At 35.3% G+C, this 20,320-nt stretch overlaps 1 protein-coding gene across 3 annotated transcripts in view; it reads left to right on the forward strand.

Moving 5' to 3' along the window:
- The window catches only part of MTF2 (metal response element binding transcription factor 2), a 30,132-nt gene extending 12,008 nt beyond the window's left edge, over positions 1-18,124 (forward strand). For 2 of the 3 annotated variants that reach the window (XM_075424921.1, XM_075424922.1), the window contains exons 4-15: positions 918-1,013; positions 1,379-1,479; positions 1,823-1,971; positions 3,222-3,317; positions 4,453-4,521; positions 5,319-5,442; positions 8,729-8,796; positions 9,187-9,357; positions 10,021-10,129; positions 10,332-10,390; positions 10,526-10,630; positions 12,776-16,139. In XM_075424921.1, the coding sequence (XP_075281036.1) occupies positions 918-1,013; positions 1,379-1,479; positions 1,823-1,971; positions 3,222-3,317; positions 4,453-4,521; positions 5,319-5,442; positions 8,729-8,796; positions 9,187-9,357; positions 10,021-10,129; positions 10,332-10,390; positions 10,526-10,630; positions 12,776-13,130 (1,502 nt within the window). In that variant the 3' untranslated portion in view covers positions 13,131-16,139. Of the gene's footprint in view, positions 1-917; positions 1,014-1,378; positions 1,480-1,822; positions 1,972-3,221; positions 3,318-4,452; positions 4,522-5,318; positions 5,443-8,728; positions 8,797-9,186; positions 9,358-10,020; positions 10,130-10,331; positions 10,391-10,525; positions 10,631-12,775; positions 16,140-16,162 lie in introns of those variants that run through there. The other variant, XR_012764415.1, reaches the window with a different exon arrangement.
- The last annotated feature ends 2,196 nt before the right edge of the window (positions 18,125-20,320 follow it).

The following is a 20,320-nucleotide window of genomic DNA, read 5'->3' on the forward strand; positions in this document are numbered from 1 at the left end:
TGACAATTTCAGTGGCAATTTGTTTTGAAAATCAGTTACAATTTCCTCATCGTATATAAGCAATGGAAATCTGATCTGGCTCTTATTGATTCTTGCTGTTTAAATGCTTTATCTGCTAATAGGAGAAGCTTTGTATTCATAACAGCAAAAAATCATCTGCTTTGTTTCAGAGAAGCTTTTAAAATACTGCTGTTCTGCTTCTCTATAGTACTAGTTTATGATCTTTGATTCATTTATTGTAACTATCAAACTTTCGTGTATGAGTGCGGTAACGTGTAGATTAAGTAACTTGTATTTTAATGCAGATTTCTACGTTGATATATGGTCTAATTGGATCAAGATGTAGTATTGTTTCCAGTTTGCAAGCTAACATTTTTTTCTTACCTCTGCTGTTACTGTGTGCTTTTGTATGCTACCAGATACGTATAAGAAGTAATAACATATTTCTTAAGTGTGTTGGAGTTTAATATTAAAGCACCTTGGGCAGGTCTGTCAAAAAGATACACACTAAACTGTGCATATATTTACATGAAAAGAAGTACAAACTACTGTAAAGCAGAACATACCTATCGGCTGTCCGGATAGGATTTGTTTATACATATTTTTTAGCCTGCATTTACATTCGTTATTGAGTTATTTAATTTTTATTGTTGCTATTAAGGAACCATGGACTGCATAGTAAGTAGGCAATATATAGCCAATAAGTAACTGATAACATATGATAAGTGATATAAATATTTGTAACACATACAGTCTGTACAAGTTGTCTGAATATATTTTTTTAGGAAGTTAGGCTACGTAACAATGTTTCTACAGTGCATGGATCTGTAACTGAAAATACAAAAAAAGCCATAGGCGTGGTAACCTTTCCAGCTGCAGTGTAATCTGAAAAAAATCACACTTTCATCTTTGTCTAGGAGCCACTGAAAGTGGGGAAATGGTCTGTACAATATGTCAGGAAGAGTATTCAGAAGCACCGAATGAAATGGTTATATGTGATAAATGTGGGCAAGGTAACTAGATATTTTTTTTTCTATTTACTGCATTTTAAAAGATGTTTTGATTTGTTTTATGAAGGAGGATATATGCCTGGCTATGACTGACTGCTCAACTGATCTTAAATTTTATAGCCCTTAGTGGCCATAAACAGCTCAGTGAATAATGATAGTCCATGTTAAAGTGACTAGCACCTGTTCCGTAAGTAAAGTTTGGTTTTTCCACTAAGAAAATTTTGAGTGTGTTGTCAATCTGTTTGGTTGGTTCTTTGACACTTAATGGTGGATAACACCTTATAGTTGCATTAAAATTGTGATGGTTAATTCTGTGTAAGCTTCTTTTGCCATTTTAATAACACTGTGGTTGATCGTTATTTATACAGGTTATCATCAGCTGTGTCACACACCAAATATTGATTCCAGTGTGATTGATTCAGATGATAAATGGCTCTGTCGACAGTGCGTTTTTGCAACAACAACAAAGGTGTGTTTCTAGAAAGCCATTTCTTAATACATCCCATATTGCATGCATACTCTGGTTTTGAAGTTGAAACAAAAAGAAAAAAGCATTTTTTTCAGTGATATCTGTTTTATTAACTTTGGTCTGAATGGAAGTTTTATATGTTGGGAATTAATACTTCTTTTAGAAATAGGTGATATCTGGCTTTCCATTTATTTTTGAACAAATATGCTAGTATTAAAACATAAATACAGGTGAAAGTATTTTACTTGATTATAGAAAAAATCTTGAAACTTTCAAATTAAAGGATTTGATAGTTTCAGATGCATTATTGTTTTTGTGAACTAATGTATTTGTTTTGGCCCAGCGGGGTGGTGCGCTTAAGAAAGGACCAAATGCCAAAGCGCTGCAAGTCATGAAACAAACATTACCCTATAATGCAACAGACCTTGAGTGGGATGCAGGTCATAAAACCAATGTCCAGCAGTGTTACTGCTATTGTGGAGGACCTGGAGAGTAAGTAAACAGATAATATATGAGAACTTTTCTCTGTAATGCAGCTGCAAACTTTGGCCCTGATCCAGTAGACTTTTATTTGTGAACTTGTTAGTTTCTCTTTCTATTGTGTGTAGGTGCTAAACTCGATACAAAGTGGAATTTTGTATTAGATATATTTAAAAAAAAAATCTCGGAAATACATTATTCATGGCTTTCATTCTCCCATCAGATATTTTGGTTTGTTTTGTCATATGACCATCACATAACATCAGTCCATTCTACAACAAGGAATAATTTATTTTTTTTTCGTTGCTGCTGTTAATGTGTTGAGATTGGATGGAATTGTTTGTTGATCTCTTGCAATTCTAGGCAGCATTTTTCTGACATTAGCTCTGTTGTTAGTCACAAATGTAAATGTATCTAGAGATTAGTTTATTAAGTTTTGTTGGAATAGACAGCTGTCTGATTCTACCATTCTACCATAACATCATACTCTGGATTGCAATTATTGACGGGGAAAAGACTTTTTTCCTCTTATGGCATTACAGAGTCCTCTGCTGGTTCTTTCTTACAAGAAAGGCAAGAAGAGGACTTCTTAAGCAGGTAGAGGTAAATACTGTGGTGTCTGCATGAATGAGTGAATGAATAAAATGGCATTGAAGATTTGAAGTCAAGGCAAGAATCCCACCAAGAAGTGAAGCTTTGGAGTTTATATTCACAGGACAGAGCTCTGGTTTGAGAATTTTGCAGACTTGGACAAACATCACCTTCAATTTTGCATGGTTCCTTTTATCAAGGGAGAAACTGAAAAAGGAAAAGAGGGGAAAAAAAAGTGTAAACTGTGAGGTTCATTTTGAGAGTTCAAGTAGTTGAAACCTCAGAACAAATGTTTGTGACTTAATGCGGCTGTGCCGTGCTTTGGAAGATAACAAGGAAGCTAATGTGAGAAGGACCTTATATGGAGTTACTGAATTCTTACCATCGAGAATTAAAAGGTCGTTGTCAGAGGAAATTAAATTTTTATTTTCTTCATTTAATAAATTAATTCATCCTTTTACTAGACTCTTATTATTCTTAGTCACTTTTTTAGTAATGATTTATTATGGAGCTCAGTGTTACTGAAATATCCTTACAGATGACTGGTCGTTTTATAAACTGTGAAAATCAGTTTGGGTCAGAAGATCCCTTGCTATTTAATTTAAATGTAATGAAAAACAATATTCAGTAACTTTTTTTAACACATCTTGTTTTTCTTTCTGTTGGTGAAGCTGGTATCTAAAGATGTTGCAGTGCTGCAAATGTAAGCAGTGGTTTCATGAGGCTTGCGTGCAGTGCCTCCAAAAGCCAATGCTTTTTGGTGACAGGTAAGAAACTTGAGTTGTAGTTTATGGTTGTCTTTATTTAAAGTGTGGAGGAAATGTCATATATGAACTTTTATTGAGGTGTCCATAATACAACAGTAGTTTCCAAAAACGGGATGGGTTTTGTGTAGACGATTACATGAAATAAAGCATGTGTTCAGGTGCTGGGAAAATGCAGTTCTTCATCTCAGGTTAATGAAGGAGGGTGGGGTGGTGGGTGATAGAGAGGTAACCAATGGGTAGTTAAATTCAAACTTTTACTGACTTCACTTTGTGTGGAAGTCCATTAAACTGTAGGTGCCAGCTACTGGGAGACTGGCAGCTTTAAAGCAGACCACTTTAGTGGGCCTATAAGTTAGATAAGGGCTTTCAAGTTCACATTGTGTAGGTGACTCATCTCTTGTATGCAACAGGCTCCATGCTTCAGGGTAGGCTGTGGGGGGGTGGGGGAATGGTGGGGTGTGTATGTGCCGCGCGCTAATAGTAGTAGTTCCCTAAACTGGAGAAAGCTGGAAGGATAGTTAGACTGATGGGAACTGTCTACATCCTCCGTTCATGTGTGATGAGTCGGGACAAAAGGAAACGAAAGAAAGTGCTGGTCTGTGCTTTCGTTTTAAAAGGAACTTGGAGCAGATGAGAGAGAAAACTGGAGAAGGGGAATCAAGGAGTATCTCATTCATTATCTATTACACTTTCTTTTATCTGTTGGTTGTGCTGGAATGTTTGTATGAAGGAACTGAGTTAGGACCAAGAAACGCATGGGTCCTTTAAATACATGCTTACACTGGTGTACAGGTTTCTGCATTTGAGAGAATGAAGTGGGGACATGACAGAGCATCTTCACTGACAAAGTCACAGGGTGAGGGACTTTGTTAGGCAACATGAAACAGTGGTACCAGGATAAAACTGAGGAAATGCCTTGTATCTGGCCTAGTAGGTACCAGCACAGATTGTGAAAGTTGATAAAGGAAGATGGAGGAAAAAGGGTCTCTTAAGTATAATATGGCTGTGTTTCTAGCCTGCCTAACTTTCATTCTTTTTATAACTAGGGTGTTAAAACACAGAGAGAGAGAGTGTGTGTGTGTACAAACACCCCCCACCCAGACACATGTACTTATACATATGTATATATTTTTAGGTTTTATACATTCATTTGCTCAGTTTGCAGTTCTGGACCAGAATACCTCAAACGCTTACCCTTGAGATGGTAAATATGAATTTAAAGAAAAAAAAAGGGGGGGGGTGTGAGTTGATTACATGCTCTGTTTTTTCTTTTTGTTGTTTTGATTCTCCTTGCAAAAAAGGAAATCCACTTTCTGTCTTGAGTTGTTTCCTGAGTTGTTCTTACTGCTTGTGTGAACAGGGACAACATTTCCTTCGAAGTTTATCCTTAAATGTAGAGATACATTGCAATTGCATGCTCTTGGGATTTATTCCTGGGGTTGTTCAGTAAAGTAGCAAGCAACTACTCACTTGTTTATGTGAAGACTGAGATACCTGAACAAAGTCTTCTTTGCAGGTTTAGGATCCTGCCATTAGATAAGCCAAATATACTCAGTACTAGAGTACACATCTTGACATATCTTATAATGAGACTTAATGGTTAGTTGTACTTTGAAATCTTTAAACTAACCCATATTAGAAATTATATCCAATTTAGTGGATATGTGTGCTAACAAATATATGGTGGAAGTTACCTTGTTAGATGTTAGTTCACCAAAATACTTGCTTGAATTCAGAATTGATACATTCAACTATGAATTTGGACTTACTTAAGTATCCCATGGTTTTGACCAGTTTTGGAGTTTAAAAGAACATCATGACAATGAGATGAGGCAGATATGAAAGTAAGATTCAGAGCAGAAGGAATCACTTCAGGAAGAGAAATGACAGGACACTTCAAGATGATGTTTGCTGGATTGAGTGTTTTAAGTTGTGCTTTGTGTTCCTCTAACTATACTGTGCTAATTTCCTGGTTTTTATTCAAATATTTGTGTATTCTAGGGTAGATATAGCACATCTATGCCTTTACAACCTAAGTGTTATTCATAAGAAGAAATACTTTGATTCGGAGCTTGAACTCATGGCCTACATTAATGAAAACTGGGATAGATTGCATCCTGGTGAGGTAAGTAATTGGAATACTCTTTCTTATTTTTCCTCACAGTTCATACATATGTCCTGAAATTTAGCAACCTATGAACTGTTTTATTTTGGATGTTAAATCCTTGATTACCTTAATATCTGCTAATCCTAAATAATGAGGAGACGTCTTTAATTTCCTTGCAGAAATAGAATGCGTTTTAAATGGTGTTTGTTTTTCTGAGCTGTAAAGTTTCTTAAGTGGTCCATGTAAATATTGTTTTATTGTTTGCATGGCAGCTTTATTTATACTCAACTGTTTATGTAAGTATTTTCCTTTTTTTTCATTTTATAGTTGTCTCATATTTCTTTGATATTTTCGTGTGCACAGACCAGAAAATCTAAATGTAGAACTGAATGCAGAGTATATGGCATATGAAGACATCTTCAAAGTTTCTAAGGTGTAACACGTAACAAATTATTGTACACAAACATTTCTTCTTTCCTCCCTCTTCCAAACATGGAGTTGATCAGTTCATGTACAGGTCTACAGATTGTTTTGATCCAACCTGATTCTGCTGCTTATCAAGGCATCTTAGCTTTTGTTCACTACTATACTGGTTATTTATTTACTGGGCAGTTATCTTAGCATTAAAGGAAATCTATTTCTCCAAACAGACTGACCTCAAATTTAATGAAGAGGAGTAGTGTAGATACGTGTTTCTGCATGTAAGGTTGGATGCAAAATTTATGTCTAAATTCAAATTGGCATACTGCTAGTAGAGTACGCACTTTTTTCGTGCATGAAAATTGCTTAGAATTTTGAAGTTTTTCAATACAGGTGGCATATAACTGGTTTGAAATTTTCTTATCATGAGTTCATCATACTTTTATACTTATTTTCGGTAAATTCATACATCTGTCATCCATTTTTACTAGCAGACACAATTTGAGAATCAAATGTTGGCTAAAATGAGTAACTACTCATAAATAATGGAAAATAGTTTAAAATACATGTGTTTGGACTATGAGTGTCAATAGTGTGTTAGAAAGACAAGCAAACACTTAAGCATTACTAAAAAAAGACAATTAGTCATTATGAACATACATCTGGTTTACATTGGGATGTATGGCATCTCTTAGTTAAGTCATATCAAGTCAATAATTCTGTTATATCAAGTCTCGATTCTCACACCATCTTTTCAATAGAATGAAATGCTCTAGCTGTCTTACTGCGCAGTTTAACAAACACGTAAGCAGTGTTTAATTTTGACTTTTGTTTCTCTTACTATTGAGGGAAATGTAGAATAAATTAACATTTGTTTATTTCACATAATATAATTTTCTTAGGTTTAACTTAATTTTGTGTCAGAATGGCTGGTCAGAACAGCCATGGGGTGGATGAGGAGAGTGGAGCTATCTAGGTGCCATTGACCTGGAGCACACATGCCATTTTGGAGAAACTGAAGGCTACAGTCCTCATTGTGCTGCTCTTCCCCCTTGCTGCTTTCAACCCATCCGTGCTCAATCTATTTAAAAATCAAATAACTAAGGGGGAGGAAGGAGAGTGGAGATCCAAAATAAGTAAACTCACCTCTTTGTAAGGGGTATTTTCAATTCCTTAATCAATATATTGATTACCTTCAAGGAAACTACCTTTTTTTAAGTCTGAAGACTACATTTTTGTAGTCTTTTGTAGCGGTAGATTTTGAATAAATGCATAAATGCTGTGTTGAGCAAATCTTTAAGACTTTATTCTGAAAAGATTCTAAATGTCTCTCACTAAGTTGGGAAAGATCGTGTCCTGAAAAATTGGAGGCAAATGTATTTTATGACTTTGGTTAATCTGGTTTCTTTATTAAACAGAAATTAGAGAAAGAATAACATCTAGAATGTAATGGCTTCATTTTTTAAAAATATTTTTAGCTTGTCACTGTCAGAAATGACACTTTGGTTTCTTTCTCTAGCTGCTAATGATTGAATAAGAGGAAAAGTTTTTTAGCCATAAGTAAGATTGGAGTACATGGTGGAATTATCAGACCTCCTAAGCCAGCAATTTTTAGCATGTTATTATTTAGAATGCGATAAATATATGCCAGTTTTCTATAGTTCAGTGCTGCAGAGTTGCAAGACCTCTGGATAGCAATGGATTGTACTGAATGCATATGGTGAAGATGTGTAAAAACAGTTGTTACTTTCTTTGGCTAAAATCGGTTGAATGCCTCCCTTAACTTTGGTGGTCAGGTAGACTGACTCTGGATCTTGCCCAAAATTGTGTTAAAAGGCTGGGTTTTATGAGTGTATTTACTCATTTATTTAGGTGTTGGCACATTTAATCATTTGAGCATTTCTATCTGTCCTGTTTGGTCAGAATTGTGTTCTTCAGAAAGTATTGGAAGTTGGTTTGGTTTTTGTTTTTTTGAGCTGCAAATGTACATCTGCTCTGTAGTATTCATACTAATAGCAAAACTTTTAAACTGTTTGTCAACTCTATAATTGAAAATTAATTTACTGCAGAGCCAATTGGTGTGGCACTGGAAATATGGTAGCTTTACTGGAATTTAAAAATATCTGTCTAAATATAAAAATAATGTTATTTTAAATTTTATTACAAAAATACTTATTCTGCTATATGTCTCCAATTCATAAGTATACAATTTTTCAGAGAGAAGATTCCATATTTTGGTAGCTTGATAGGGACTAGCTACTTCAGGCTTTGGTGCAAGAAGAGGGGATAGGCTGGGTCTTAGCAAAAGGGGCATGAAAATGGATTTACTCTTTTTTTAAAACTCTACTCAACATGATACAAAATGCAGAACAGACCCAGAAAAGTTATTAATGTTGGCAAAAATGAGAATTAGGTCCTGTGGCAGGACCTTGGTTAAAATGATCACCAGTAAAATAACTAAGTTCTTGTGTCAATATAGTTATCTTCTGCTTGTGATCTCAGTTAATTTGGGACTACATGATATCACAGAAGAATTCTTGTTAACAGTCTTGTGAGGGCAAACTAGTATTATGTTCTTTACATATACTGTAATTCTTTGAGAGATTTTTCTTGTACTTCCTCTGTACTTCCGTGATTCTGTGATTCTTACAAGTGAAACTCAAATTCTTTGGCCTGGGCTTGATCCTGGCATGAATTCTGTGGTTGTAAATCACACAATATATAGGATACTGATTAATAGCCTTTGGAGTTAGGTAGTTTCCATAGCTAATATTTCATAAATGTACATCACATCCAAGTCTGTAGTTACAGTAACTCAAAGTAACTGGAATCTTTCTATTACTAAGGACTTTGACAGGTTAAATGATTTCTTAATACTTCACAGCTGGCAGATACACCAAAATCTGAAAGATATGAGCATGTACTGGAGGCATTAAATGATTACAAGACCATGTAAGTTACTGGTACTTTTTGTTTTAAATGTTGTTTGCCTGTTTAATCTGATGTAGACTACAGTCTTCAGTCTCCTTTGCTCAGTCTATCTCGTAATCACTTTGGCTGCATATAATATTTACATTTTAAATACTGTTGCTGTTTTGATCTATAACACTACATAACTATTTGAGTGTAACCGAGATCATGAGAAAAAATTGTTTTAACTTTCATCCTCTTTCCACTTCACATTCTGTATTTGAGAGTGAGGATTGCATTAGGGGAAAGAGGGAAATAAAACAGCATTACAATGAATATTCTAATTTGCATAGTTTTTTCCGTGTACACTGTTATTTTAAAAGTTGCTTTCCGTAGAGTCAGAATTTAAACAATTAATTTTAAATCATCTAGGTTTATGTCTGGAAAAGAAATAAAGAAGAAGAAGCATTTGTTTGGCTTGAGAATTCGTGTTCCTCCTGTGCCTCCAAATGCTGCTTTAAAGGCTGAGAAGGAACCAGAAGGAACTTCTCATGAGTTCAAAATTAAAGGCAGAAAATCATCTAAACCAATCCCTGATGTGAGGTAAAATAACCCAGTCATTCTAGCAATGTTGTGGTAAATCAGGGCTACTTTGGGTGTATTTTTGGTGCCTACAAAAAAGGCTTTTTAATGGTATAATGTATTTTTTAAAAATAACTGTAAAAGTGGACTATTTGTGAGAACAAGGTCTTTGAACGAATTTAATTCACTTTCTATTAGGATCCTTCTAAAAAAAAAACAAAACAAAAAAACAACGTGAAATTTAGCATTAAGAACCATAGAAATTATCCCAACTTTGTTGCCCTTTGGGAAACTAACTCTCTTGCCTTTCTGGAGTTGTTACACAATAATCTAACTGGAATTCTAGATAGGAAGTATGATGTGAAGTTGTAACTTGTATTGGTAAATGTGCTATCTTTTTTATGAAGTATCACCATATGAATAAAGAACATTTAACACTTGTTTGTTCCCCTTCAAGGTTAGGGAATCAGTAAGGTCACTAGAAAGATCATGTATCTGTTTGTGTTATTCTAGAGGCAAAAGTATCTGGCTTTGTACCTGACAATTTCAATTTACCAGAATAACCTCATTTAGCACAATGTTTTAACAGTAGACATCTAATCGTGTATTCATTGCCAAAGGAAAACGTGTATTCAATTAAAATTATCTTTAATAATACAGAACAAAATATAAATTTTCTTCTAGGGAATTAAGTAATGGTATAGAAAGAAAGGGGAAGAAAAAATCAGTAGGTCGTCCACCTGGTCCCTATACGAGAAAAATGATTCACAAAACTCCAGAGTCGTCTCCTCTGGTAAGGTTTTGGATATTCTCTTCTGCTCCAACCCTGCCTCCCCCCGCCCCAGCCCCTTTCCCTCTAATTGGGTTATCATTTCTGAAGAAAAACATTACCAGTTAATTTGAATCATGATATTCTTTCATTCACCCTCAAACAAAATTAATACAGCAATTAAAACTGAATTTGAAGTACTTTTATTTTTTCTTCCCTCCTTTAGGATAATGATTCAGTTCCAGTGATAGAGAACCCAGCCTTGGAATTACCCTGCACTGTTGGGTAAATAGAAAAAAAAAAAATCAAAAATTCCCTGTTAATACTGTGTTGTTTATCTGTTTGCTTCTGAAATGTCAGCTCAGTTTTTAAAAGAAGATTATTTTCATTACATGGCAACCCTGTTATCTCGCATATCAGGAAATCGGATGGAACTGCACATTCATCCAATACCTCAGATGTGGAATCCACAGGTGCTGCCAGTATGAAAGAAACTACCTCATCTAGCATTTCCAGACATTACAGGTAATTATGCAATTACTTTATCTGCTGTAAAGGTCAAGATTTGCAATATATTCATTTTAATATGTTTTTTTGAAATGGGGGACAGGAAACAATTGGTTCAGCAATGCTTCACCCTTAATAAACAGAAGTTGCAGGGATGCTACAAGAGATGTCTTTGCCAAAGCATGACATGTAATGTTCTGAGTCTGGTTTCTTAAAACCTGAGGTTCTGTTGTACTTCCAGTCATTTATGAACCTTTTGGCTAACTTCCATGAAATCTGATCCAGGTAGTTCCAAAGAAAATACAGTCTAACAGGCTTCATAAAGATAGATGCTTGGATGAGAGAGACCCAAGCCAGAAACCCACCCTTACAGAAAGGCAGACAATTATCTAATGATCTGTGGCCTAGTCATAGCCAGAGCTGTTTTGTTTTTTTAGTTGAAGCTTTGGCAAAATAAAGGTAGAAGATAAGGTAGAAGATAAGGTAGAACAGTAGGCTGAAGTTAAGAGGCAGCTGTAGTAGGTGTGCAATGGAGGTGAGGGTGTTGCAGAACTGGTGGGAGAATAACTAGAGAAGAACTGAGGATATTACAAAGGAGTATAATGTTGAGGATGTGGTAATTCACTGGGATTTGGAGTAATGAGCAACTGAGACTCAGAGTAGAGCTATAGATTGCAAGGGGAAATCTAAAGAAATAGGACAAAAGAAACCTAGTCTTTATCAGTCTATCTGCAACAGGCAGGGTGAGGTTTTTTGTGCTCACTAACTGCTGTTCTTTGCTGATGTAAAATACGTAGTTAAATTACTTTTACTGAAAAGAATTAAACTCCATAAACACTTCCTGAGCTTAGTTTTCTAATAAAGGTCGTAAAAGAGCTGATGTGTACCCAGAGTTAATTTTAGCAGCTTTTGTTTTTGTAGGTTTGTGTATTCATGTTAAAGAATAGTAAGTATGTTGTGATTTTCTACAGTCAATAGAGCATGAAAAATTTTTGGCACTGTCTTCATAAATAAATTATTAACTATATTATCAACTTTTCTGCAATTAAATTGCCACTTGAACTTTCCCTCTCTCAAGTTCAGTAAACATAAACTTCTCTTTTATTGAGCTACATGGATCCTCAATCTACTTATTGTCTCCTCTTTCTGATTCGTGCTGTCAAGTGTGAGTCATTTGTGTTCATTACTGCTACAAATAGTCTGTCTTCAAAAACTCATGTTTAACTTACAGACTTCTGAAATTGCTGTCTAATGACTGAAGTCACGTTTTTTTTTTAATTTCTGCTCTTTATTCCGTTATTTTTTTAACGTTAAAAGGATGTGCGTTTTTCCTCCATATGTTACATAGGAGTCTTGAACATCAAAGTTTGTGTACCATTTAGGACATTATCAAGTATGTTTTAGTATGTGCAAATTATGTATGTAGGTTTTTACAAAAGGATTTATGTCTTGGACATTTAATATTTGGATGATGGTTTATTCTTGGATAATGTCAGAAGTTTCTTTTTTCATTACCAGTTATAAACCTGTGAGAGTTTTGGATATACCTGTTTTTCTGGCCATATATAGCAAATCTTTAGGAATTCATATGTACTGTAGAAAGCAGTGATGTAGAAGAGATTTTGCAACATCTTCTCTCATATTTCAGAATTTTAGTTTAGTCAGATAAATTCAATTTAAAAAAAACCCATATGGATAAATTCTTTTTTATTTACAGTCTTAATTAACACGAAGTCTCAAACTCTTTTATAGTATAGCTTTTGTAATTGAGGCCTACCTGTGTGACAAAGGTATATTTTTGATTTACAAATTCAAGCACATTTGGTGCAAACTTCTCTGGGGACAGTTTTTTTAAAATTTTGCTTAAGAATGGGATTAAGCTGTATCAAAATAATATTCTTAATGTATTTAGGCGTAAGTTAATATCATTTACCTAACCTTTCTGACATACTGTTAAATTAGTACAACTTTCATTATGTAAATAATCTTTGTTTTGCAAGTGCCATATTTATAGTCCTCTATTTCTAGGCAACGAGTAGTTTTATCAGTGAAAAATAGAGTGAAGAAGTTATATGAGTTGCATGGAAATAACTGATGATGAAGAATGCATTTTGAATAAGTTCCTTGGAGTTAATGCTGGTTGTTTGGGGTTTTTTTTAATAGTTTATCTGACTCGAGAAAAAGGACTCGTACAGGAAGAACTTGGCCTGCTGCAATACCACATTTGAGAAGAAGAGGTCGCTTTCCACGAAAAGCACTCCAGACTCAAAATTCAGAAATTGTAAAAGATGATGAGAGCAAGGAAGATTACCAGTATGATGAACTCAATACAGAGATACTTAACAACTTAGCAGATCAGGAGTTACAGCTCAATCATCTAAAGAACTCGATTACTAGTTATTTCGGTGCAGCAGGTAGAATAGCTTGTGGGGAAAAATACCGTGTTTTGGCTCGTCGGGTGACACTTGATGGAAAGGTGCAGTATCTTGTGGAGTGGGAAGGAGCAACTGCATCCTGACTGTAGGACTGAACATTATGTTCACTGCACTGTCATCTGTAAGTACAGTTCATAATGCAGAGCCACAAGAGAAACGTGTCTTTAAATGTGTTTCTAAAAACAAAACAAAACCAGTTTAGCCTTAACATGTAATTGTTATCATTACAGCTCTTGTGATAAAGACTTATCTTTTTAAAATCTGATCTGAAACTTAAATTTTTTAATCTGAACGTTGTTAGATTGTTTTAGGTTGGGATATTTTGGGTTACAATTGCTTAAAAATGTGCATGGTGTTTAAAAAAAAAAAAAAAAAGACATTTTCTAGAGAACATTCCGTGGATACAGTTATTGTGATTTAGAGAAAATACTATGTAGATAGCACAAATCTTTGAAAAAAATTTTGGTTTGTTTTCTTACCCAAATGTTTGCAGAAATGTATTTCTATTTCAATACTTTCTAGATTTCATAAGTGCAGTGTATATAATGCCTACTGAAGACTGTAAAATACTGAAGTTTTCTTTCAAAGTGTAAAAAAAAAAAAAAAAAGGAAAAATATATTGAGCCTGTAAATTGCTCTGTGACCAGACTTCATTGTCTTCTTAATATATTCTTTGTGTGTGTGCGTGTGCACGTGTGTGTGTATATACACATATGTATATATGCACACACATACTTGTGCGTGTATATATATGTGTGATTGTGACCTATGCAATACAAATTATGGGATTGGGCAGCTTCTGAAAATGTATCCCATAATTCTTTTTTCAGGAATAGTTGCCAGTATTTACACAGCAGCATTTCTTCTCAGGCTTATTGGGTGCTGTTGCTTTCTATGTACTATGGAAAAGTGTCAAACCAGTGCAGCGTGTTCTGGCAATGGGTGCAGTCATTGATGTTCATATGCTCTAGGTAATATATTCCATTATTTTCCATATGAGTTAACTGTTAGAAAACACTGCAGGATCTGAACATTTTGAAATTAACTCTACTGGAAATAACAATTTGCAAGTTATTGTGGCACACTGAGTGTAAATTTTGTGTCCCAGTTATAAACTAAAGTGACAGGAGTCGCACACAAGATTCCTACATATCTGTAGAAACAGTCATATTTTGATAAATGTAGTATGAACAAAGTATATTATTGCACAGGGTCAACAGTTTGTTGCCATTTGAAGTAACATTACTGATTTTATTACAACATTACCTCTTTTGTTTTTATAAAATGTACCAAGTTTTAAATTGATAAGTTTATTTTACTTGGGTTTTTTAGAGATAAAAAAAAAGTCAAAAAAGTCTCTTGCCAGTATTAGATGTTTTTTGTTGTCTGCTACTTTTGAGGGGGTTTTAGCCAAAGAGTAAACGGAAGAATATTTTTGCTTTGGTGGTTATTCACTGTACTGCATAAGGTTAGTTTTCTTAACATGCTTACAGTTTACCACCAAAATAAAATTATGTAACATTTACAAATGACAGAGTGGTTTAAAGTGTACTGCCTGTGTTAGTACTTATTTATTCCATTACTTGATTATTTGACTTTTTCTGCTCATCTTGAACATCTTGAAAAGGTGATGTTTTTAATTATTTTTTTTTCCGTCACCTTATAGCCAAAGGAAGCAGAGAAAGCTTTTTATCCTGTGCTTAGTTTATGGCTGGCCGGGTAATACTAGCTTTATAAAAATGCTAATTAGAAACTGCCACTTCTGTTTACCTTCACTAAAATGTGTGGTTATTTTCTCACGCCCTCAGCTATTAATTTAATGTTGCCTTGCCTATAGCTGCAATATTTTGATAACACAGCAACTTCATGTTAATTTTTGAATGTTTTTATCTTGGGATAATGCAAAATGTAAACCCTTTGTAACCTTACTCACACTATCTGTATCTGTCTTTATTGTTTCACTTTATCCAAGTCCTTTAATTCTAACTGAACACCAGCAGTATTTTCGTAAAGTATCATTTAAAATATTGGAATGTACTGGGGGGGGGGATATTTGTCAAACTTAAGCTGTGCATAGACTTAACTATTGTGAATGTCATTGTTTCATTTTATTATGGTGGTTGACTTGACTCTGATGTTCAGTTTGTATTTTTGGAATTGCTTTTTTCTTAGAATTAAAAGACCAACATTAAATATGTGTATTTTTTTTGAGAGAGGAATGAGTTTTGATTCTGTATTCTTGTGAAGCACATACTTGGTGTCATCTTCCCATCCATTGTTTCTCTATCTCTAGCTTTCCTGTTACTGTCCTGGAGACACTTGCCCTGCACATAGACACTAACTAGTGTTCCAGCTGTGCTTGAGAGATACTTTGTTACAAGGTGTCATGTACTGAAAAATGCTGCAATAGTGCTGCTGAAGATACAGCTAGAGTAGTAATTAAAGCACACCTACAAATGCCTTTCTCTCGTTTTATGTGAATTTTGTTGTCTGTACTAATGGAGTGTCTAAAGGAAAAATGAATATTGCTGTACGTAACGATTTCCTTTTGGTATGACTTGATCATTGTATGTATGCATATGTGTAAATATATGTAATTCAACTTTGTTGTGGTCACTGATTTAAAAACATTTTTATGTGTATCAGATTTAATATTTTTCCATCATATATTATTTGTATTACAGTAGTATTTAGGTAGGTGAGGTCTCTCCTGAGGCCATTCTAATAATGTAGGCATCATGTGAACAAGACAGCAAAGAAATAACAGCATGTTACTGGTGCTGTACACTGAACTGTAAAATAATTGTCATAGCAAACTACTTGTCAAATTGTTCTCAACAAAAACTTCAAGAGGAATTTTGAATTAAAACTATGCTTTTCTATGCATTTTGAGTGAGATTACAAAGAAATTTTGAAAAATCAGCATGATATGTGAAATGAAAGTCAATGTTTTGATTTAACACAAAGACAGAAACAAACCAAAAAAAGACCTTGAAGGTGAAGACAAGCAGTTTGTTGTCTAGGGAGCAGGGGGAAAGATGAGTGGATAAGCAGAAAAATGGTGGTGTCTTTGGAACATCCTACTAAGGTGATCTTTAGTGTTATATTTTAAAAGGAAACCGGTGAATTGAGATGGAACGTGCCAAGGCTGGAGACGGAGCAATAGTCAGGACACAGTGATCAGGATGAACTGGACAGGAGCATCAGTTGTGTGCACAGAGGGAAGAGGATGAATCTTGCAAATGCTATGCAGGTAATGTTTTCAGGCTTTAAATTGTGTCACTTCTTTCGTTCCCTCACATCTGCCTGAATGAAAATATCTCTGCAATTAAGGGTATGAGGGTAGAAAATGATATTTTGTAGAAATGGAGAAAAGGGTTTAGGATGGTGAGTTGTGTTTGGTCGATGCTGAACTGAAGCTGATGGCTAAACACCCATATATGGAGGTGTGAGATCTGTTGAGATCCTGGTTTGGTCAGAAAAACATAGTCATGCATGAGGAAAAATAACCAACTTGTCGACCTAAAGTTTGTAGAAAAGTTTATTTTTTTGTAAATTGGATCATCTGTAGGTGACGTATAAAGAGAAAGGGGAAAAGAGACTCCATTGGAGTTCCTGAAGAAAGTTGAAAGGGGAACCATCATCTTCTAGAAAAGATAGTGCAGGACGATAGGAAGAAAGGCAAAAGACGAGTACAAGTAGAAGCTGTGCACAGTCTGAGAATGAGCTTGGAATTCAGTGCTTTTGTGGTTCAGCAACAATGAAACAGAAGTTTTTGTATTGTCGTGATGTTTTTATCTGTTTTGTGTTTCTGAATCCCCCTAAATGTTCCTCTCTGCTAGCTCATCTCTGCTATTTTTTATCAGTTTTTTTCATATTACAGCATTGGGATCTGTATACCATAACATTAACAGTTGTTCTGCTTTTCATTGATGGCAAAATACTTTGCCTTGCAGATAGCAGTTTTTTCAAATACAGCTGTAGCTCATACAGTTCTTTTCATGTCATCTTTCTCCTAGTCTGTTCACTGATACTAATTCACTAGCGTGTATTTCTTTTTCACTTGTTCTGATTTATGTTTCCAGCTTCTGAATTTGACAATATTCTGTTCTCTTCCCATTATTAGCTCTTTTGTGTTTGGCATTGATTGACTTCCATGTGGTTTTGGTTTCTTAGTCTTATGTTTACTTAATGTCTAGTGTGGTAGTATTAACTTGTAATCTTGACATCTGCGTTCTTACTCCAATACGCTTGTTTGCTTCAAAACCTGCTTTATAGCAAGAAGCTAATTAATGGTTCTGTCTTGCTCTAAATAAAGTTTGTTCTTCTGTGAGCACCATTTCAAAGTAATTTACTTGTGCTCTGCCATTCCCTAATGAATACTCACAAAACTGTTGCTAGTACTGCATTCACTCATGTCATCATCCAACGTGATAGTTACTGCTTTGCTAGGTACACGTTTTTCTCGCTCATGAACATTACTAAGATTGCCTACTTTGTGTGTTTCACCTGCTTGCTCTAACTTGGCATTCATAACTTCACAAATTGGCTGCATGATAGCAGAGATTGGAAAGCAGGAAGAGATTATCAACAATGGTTGGAAATTCAGGGAAAGGGAAATAATGAGTGAACAATTGGAAAGGTTTTCAGCCTTTAGGATGTTAAGATATATTTGTAGTGGTAGCAGGAGGAAAAGGTGAGCCTAGAGAAGGGGAAGAATATAAGGCAGAACTAAGAATTGATGAAGGTAACAATGCACAGTTCCTTAGGGAAAGTCATGCTTTTTGCACAGAATCCACACTCAGAACTGTTCAACAAACTGGCTGGGGAGGCGAACTGGCTTGTTGCTGAAAAGTATGTGTATATAAATACATGTAACGTGTATACTTATGTGTAGAAATACACAAGTCCAAGCAATACAATGAGAAACAACTTGAATGTATTTAATTACAAGGGGAATTTATTACTTTAAAGGAAGTCCTTAAGTGGTCTGTGAAATGCTTAATAAAAACACAGCCTTTGGACTGTAAATATATAAAAAAAAAAATTGCTAATTCAATCCTTGCCTTCTTTCCTCCCATGCTTTTTCTTCTCTGCTTGTGGTAACGAGCCCAGGTATTGTAGGTGCTTGCCTGCCTCACAGTCATTCAGAGGTAAGTGCTGAAGCTTTAGAATGGGAACTCCTATTTGTTTGTCCACTTGGTGCCTGAGCCAGCTTCCTTCTCAGTCTTGTGTTGTCATCTTGTGGGAGAGAAGTGACTGGAAAGACTGATTGCAGGAGAGGCAGCATAAGTGAATAATGGCTGAAGCATGCTCTGGGCTGTGGGGTGGGGATGTCTGGTCCTGCCCTTTTCCTGTCCAGAGAATGTAATCAAGAGTCTTCTCATTAACTATTTGGAACTGGGATTGATTAACTGCCAGAAGCTTTTTGTATGGACAGTCACAGGTATCTTTTGACTTAACTTTGACTTTTACCACTCCCTGAAATCCTCCAGCATAATAGAAAAATTACCTTGATTAGATGGTTAATGTCAGGTCCTTTAATGTAATATTGAAATAAAGATACGACTATACATGCTTTTAGAACTTTTCTTTGGCAACTCTTATGCCTTCATTACACATCTGCATTCCAGTTTGGCAGGTAGCAGATGGAGAGTGAAGAAGGGTATCTTGTTTCCAGAAACTCGGTTGACACTAAGGGAAGAAAGGGACTTGTGAGCTGTACGGGTTCCAAGTCTTATTAACTGTCCTCAACTGTAGCAGTTGATAGCATGAGAGAAGATGATTTAATTCAGATGCTTCTGATGAAACTTCAGCAGCATAGGTGTGTTTATTAAATATTTTAAATTATTTTTTGTTATTACTTTATTACTATTTTATTATCTTTACCTGTGATAAAACTGAAGTTACCTTAATTAAATTGGTTTTGAAAACAAAATCATACAAAAAGGCATACAGCTTTTGATCTGCTCTGCAGTAATTTACAAATATGGTGCTTCTTAACTCTGTACTAGCATTCCTCCCGTATGAATAGCGAGTTTCTGTCACAGGGCACTGCTGGAGCAGGGGAAAAGCATGGAAAAGGGCAGGCTTAACATAAGCCATTTCTCAGCGATAACTAAGAGTTGTATGTCTCCTGTCTGCACCAAAAGTTGGTAAGTTTTAAAGTGAAACAGTCGCAGAGTTGTTCTTTGAAACAAGGGAAGGCACAGCAACTCTTAGTTTTTAAAGACATCAGATATAGCTCAATCTGCTTAGTTCCAGGCTGTCTTAATTAACTGTTGGGGATAATGAGTCTTCAGGATGCATTGCCATGTAGCTATTTATTTTAAAAATACTTGGGGAAGGAAAAAAAAAAAAGTTAACTGCTGTGGCTGGTTGAGTAAAATTTTGAACACAGTAGTCTTACTGCCATACCACATGGTCATGGACTCTGAGGATGGTGCTGCAACATGACAAAATGAGCCGAGTTAAACAAGGCAGTGCTGCACTGCCGAGCGTGTGAGGTGCAGTGGACTTGTGCCAGTCTTGAGGTACGAGTGGTGCGCTGTGCAGAGGAAGAAGTTAAGGCAGAAGGGTGTCATTTCTCACAGTGCGTGCTTCAAGAAACCAGCAAAGGGAACATTTGCATGCCTTTCTGATGTCTTCGTCCAAAATGGCTTTTGATAGTTTTCACTGTGTGTGTACCTTTTCAAGTCAAACCACTGTTCCTTCTACCATTAATTGCCCCATCTGGCAACATAACGTTGTACCTCAGTATTTTATGGTATCTACTTCATGTATTCGAAACACAGTACAAAAAGGAAGTTCCTGTTTCATTATTTGAACAATGTGGTTAGCAGGCTTCCGGACAGGCCCAGGTTTCTCAGGAGTCTTATGAAACGGTAAACAAGCTTAGATTTGTCATGCATATTACTCGATTAAGCTGAAAAAACTGCTCCAAAATGTTGAGCTTTCAGTCTCAGGATCTGGTGTATTCTCTTATGCTTAATGTGAAGTTATTTATATATTAGTAACTAGTAATTTAATTGCTACATTTTGATATTCTGTGATACTACTTTCCTGTTTTCTTTCTGTTTTTCCCTAGGCATTTGTTTTTAATATACCTATACCTAAACAAAAATTAAAATACTTATATTGTGATAAATTGTTTCTTTAGAAGAGGAAAACATAAGAATTAATGGAAGCACTCAGCAGGTCATCAGATTATTTCAGTTGATGTTTGCTGCTGAAAAATACAATTTTTAAAAAAATCTTAATTCCTCTTGTAGTT

This window comes from Opisthocomus hoazin, chromosome 6, assembly GCF_030867145.1.
Source record: "Opisthocomus hoazin isolate bOpiHoa1 chromosome 6, bOpiHoa1.hap1, whole genome shotgun sequence".
Classification (NCBI taxonomy): Eukaryota; Metazoa; Chordata; class Aves; order Opisthocomiformes; family Opisthocomidae; genus Opisthocomus; species Opisthocomus hoazin.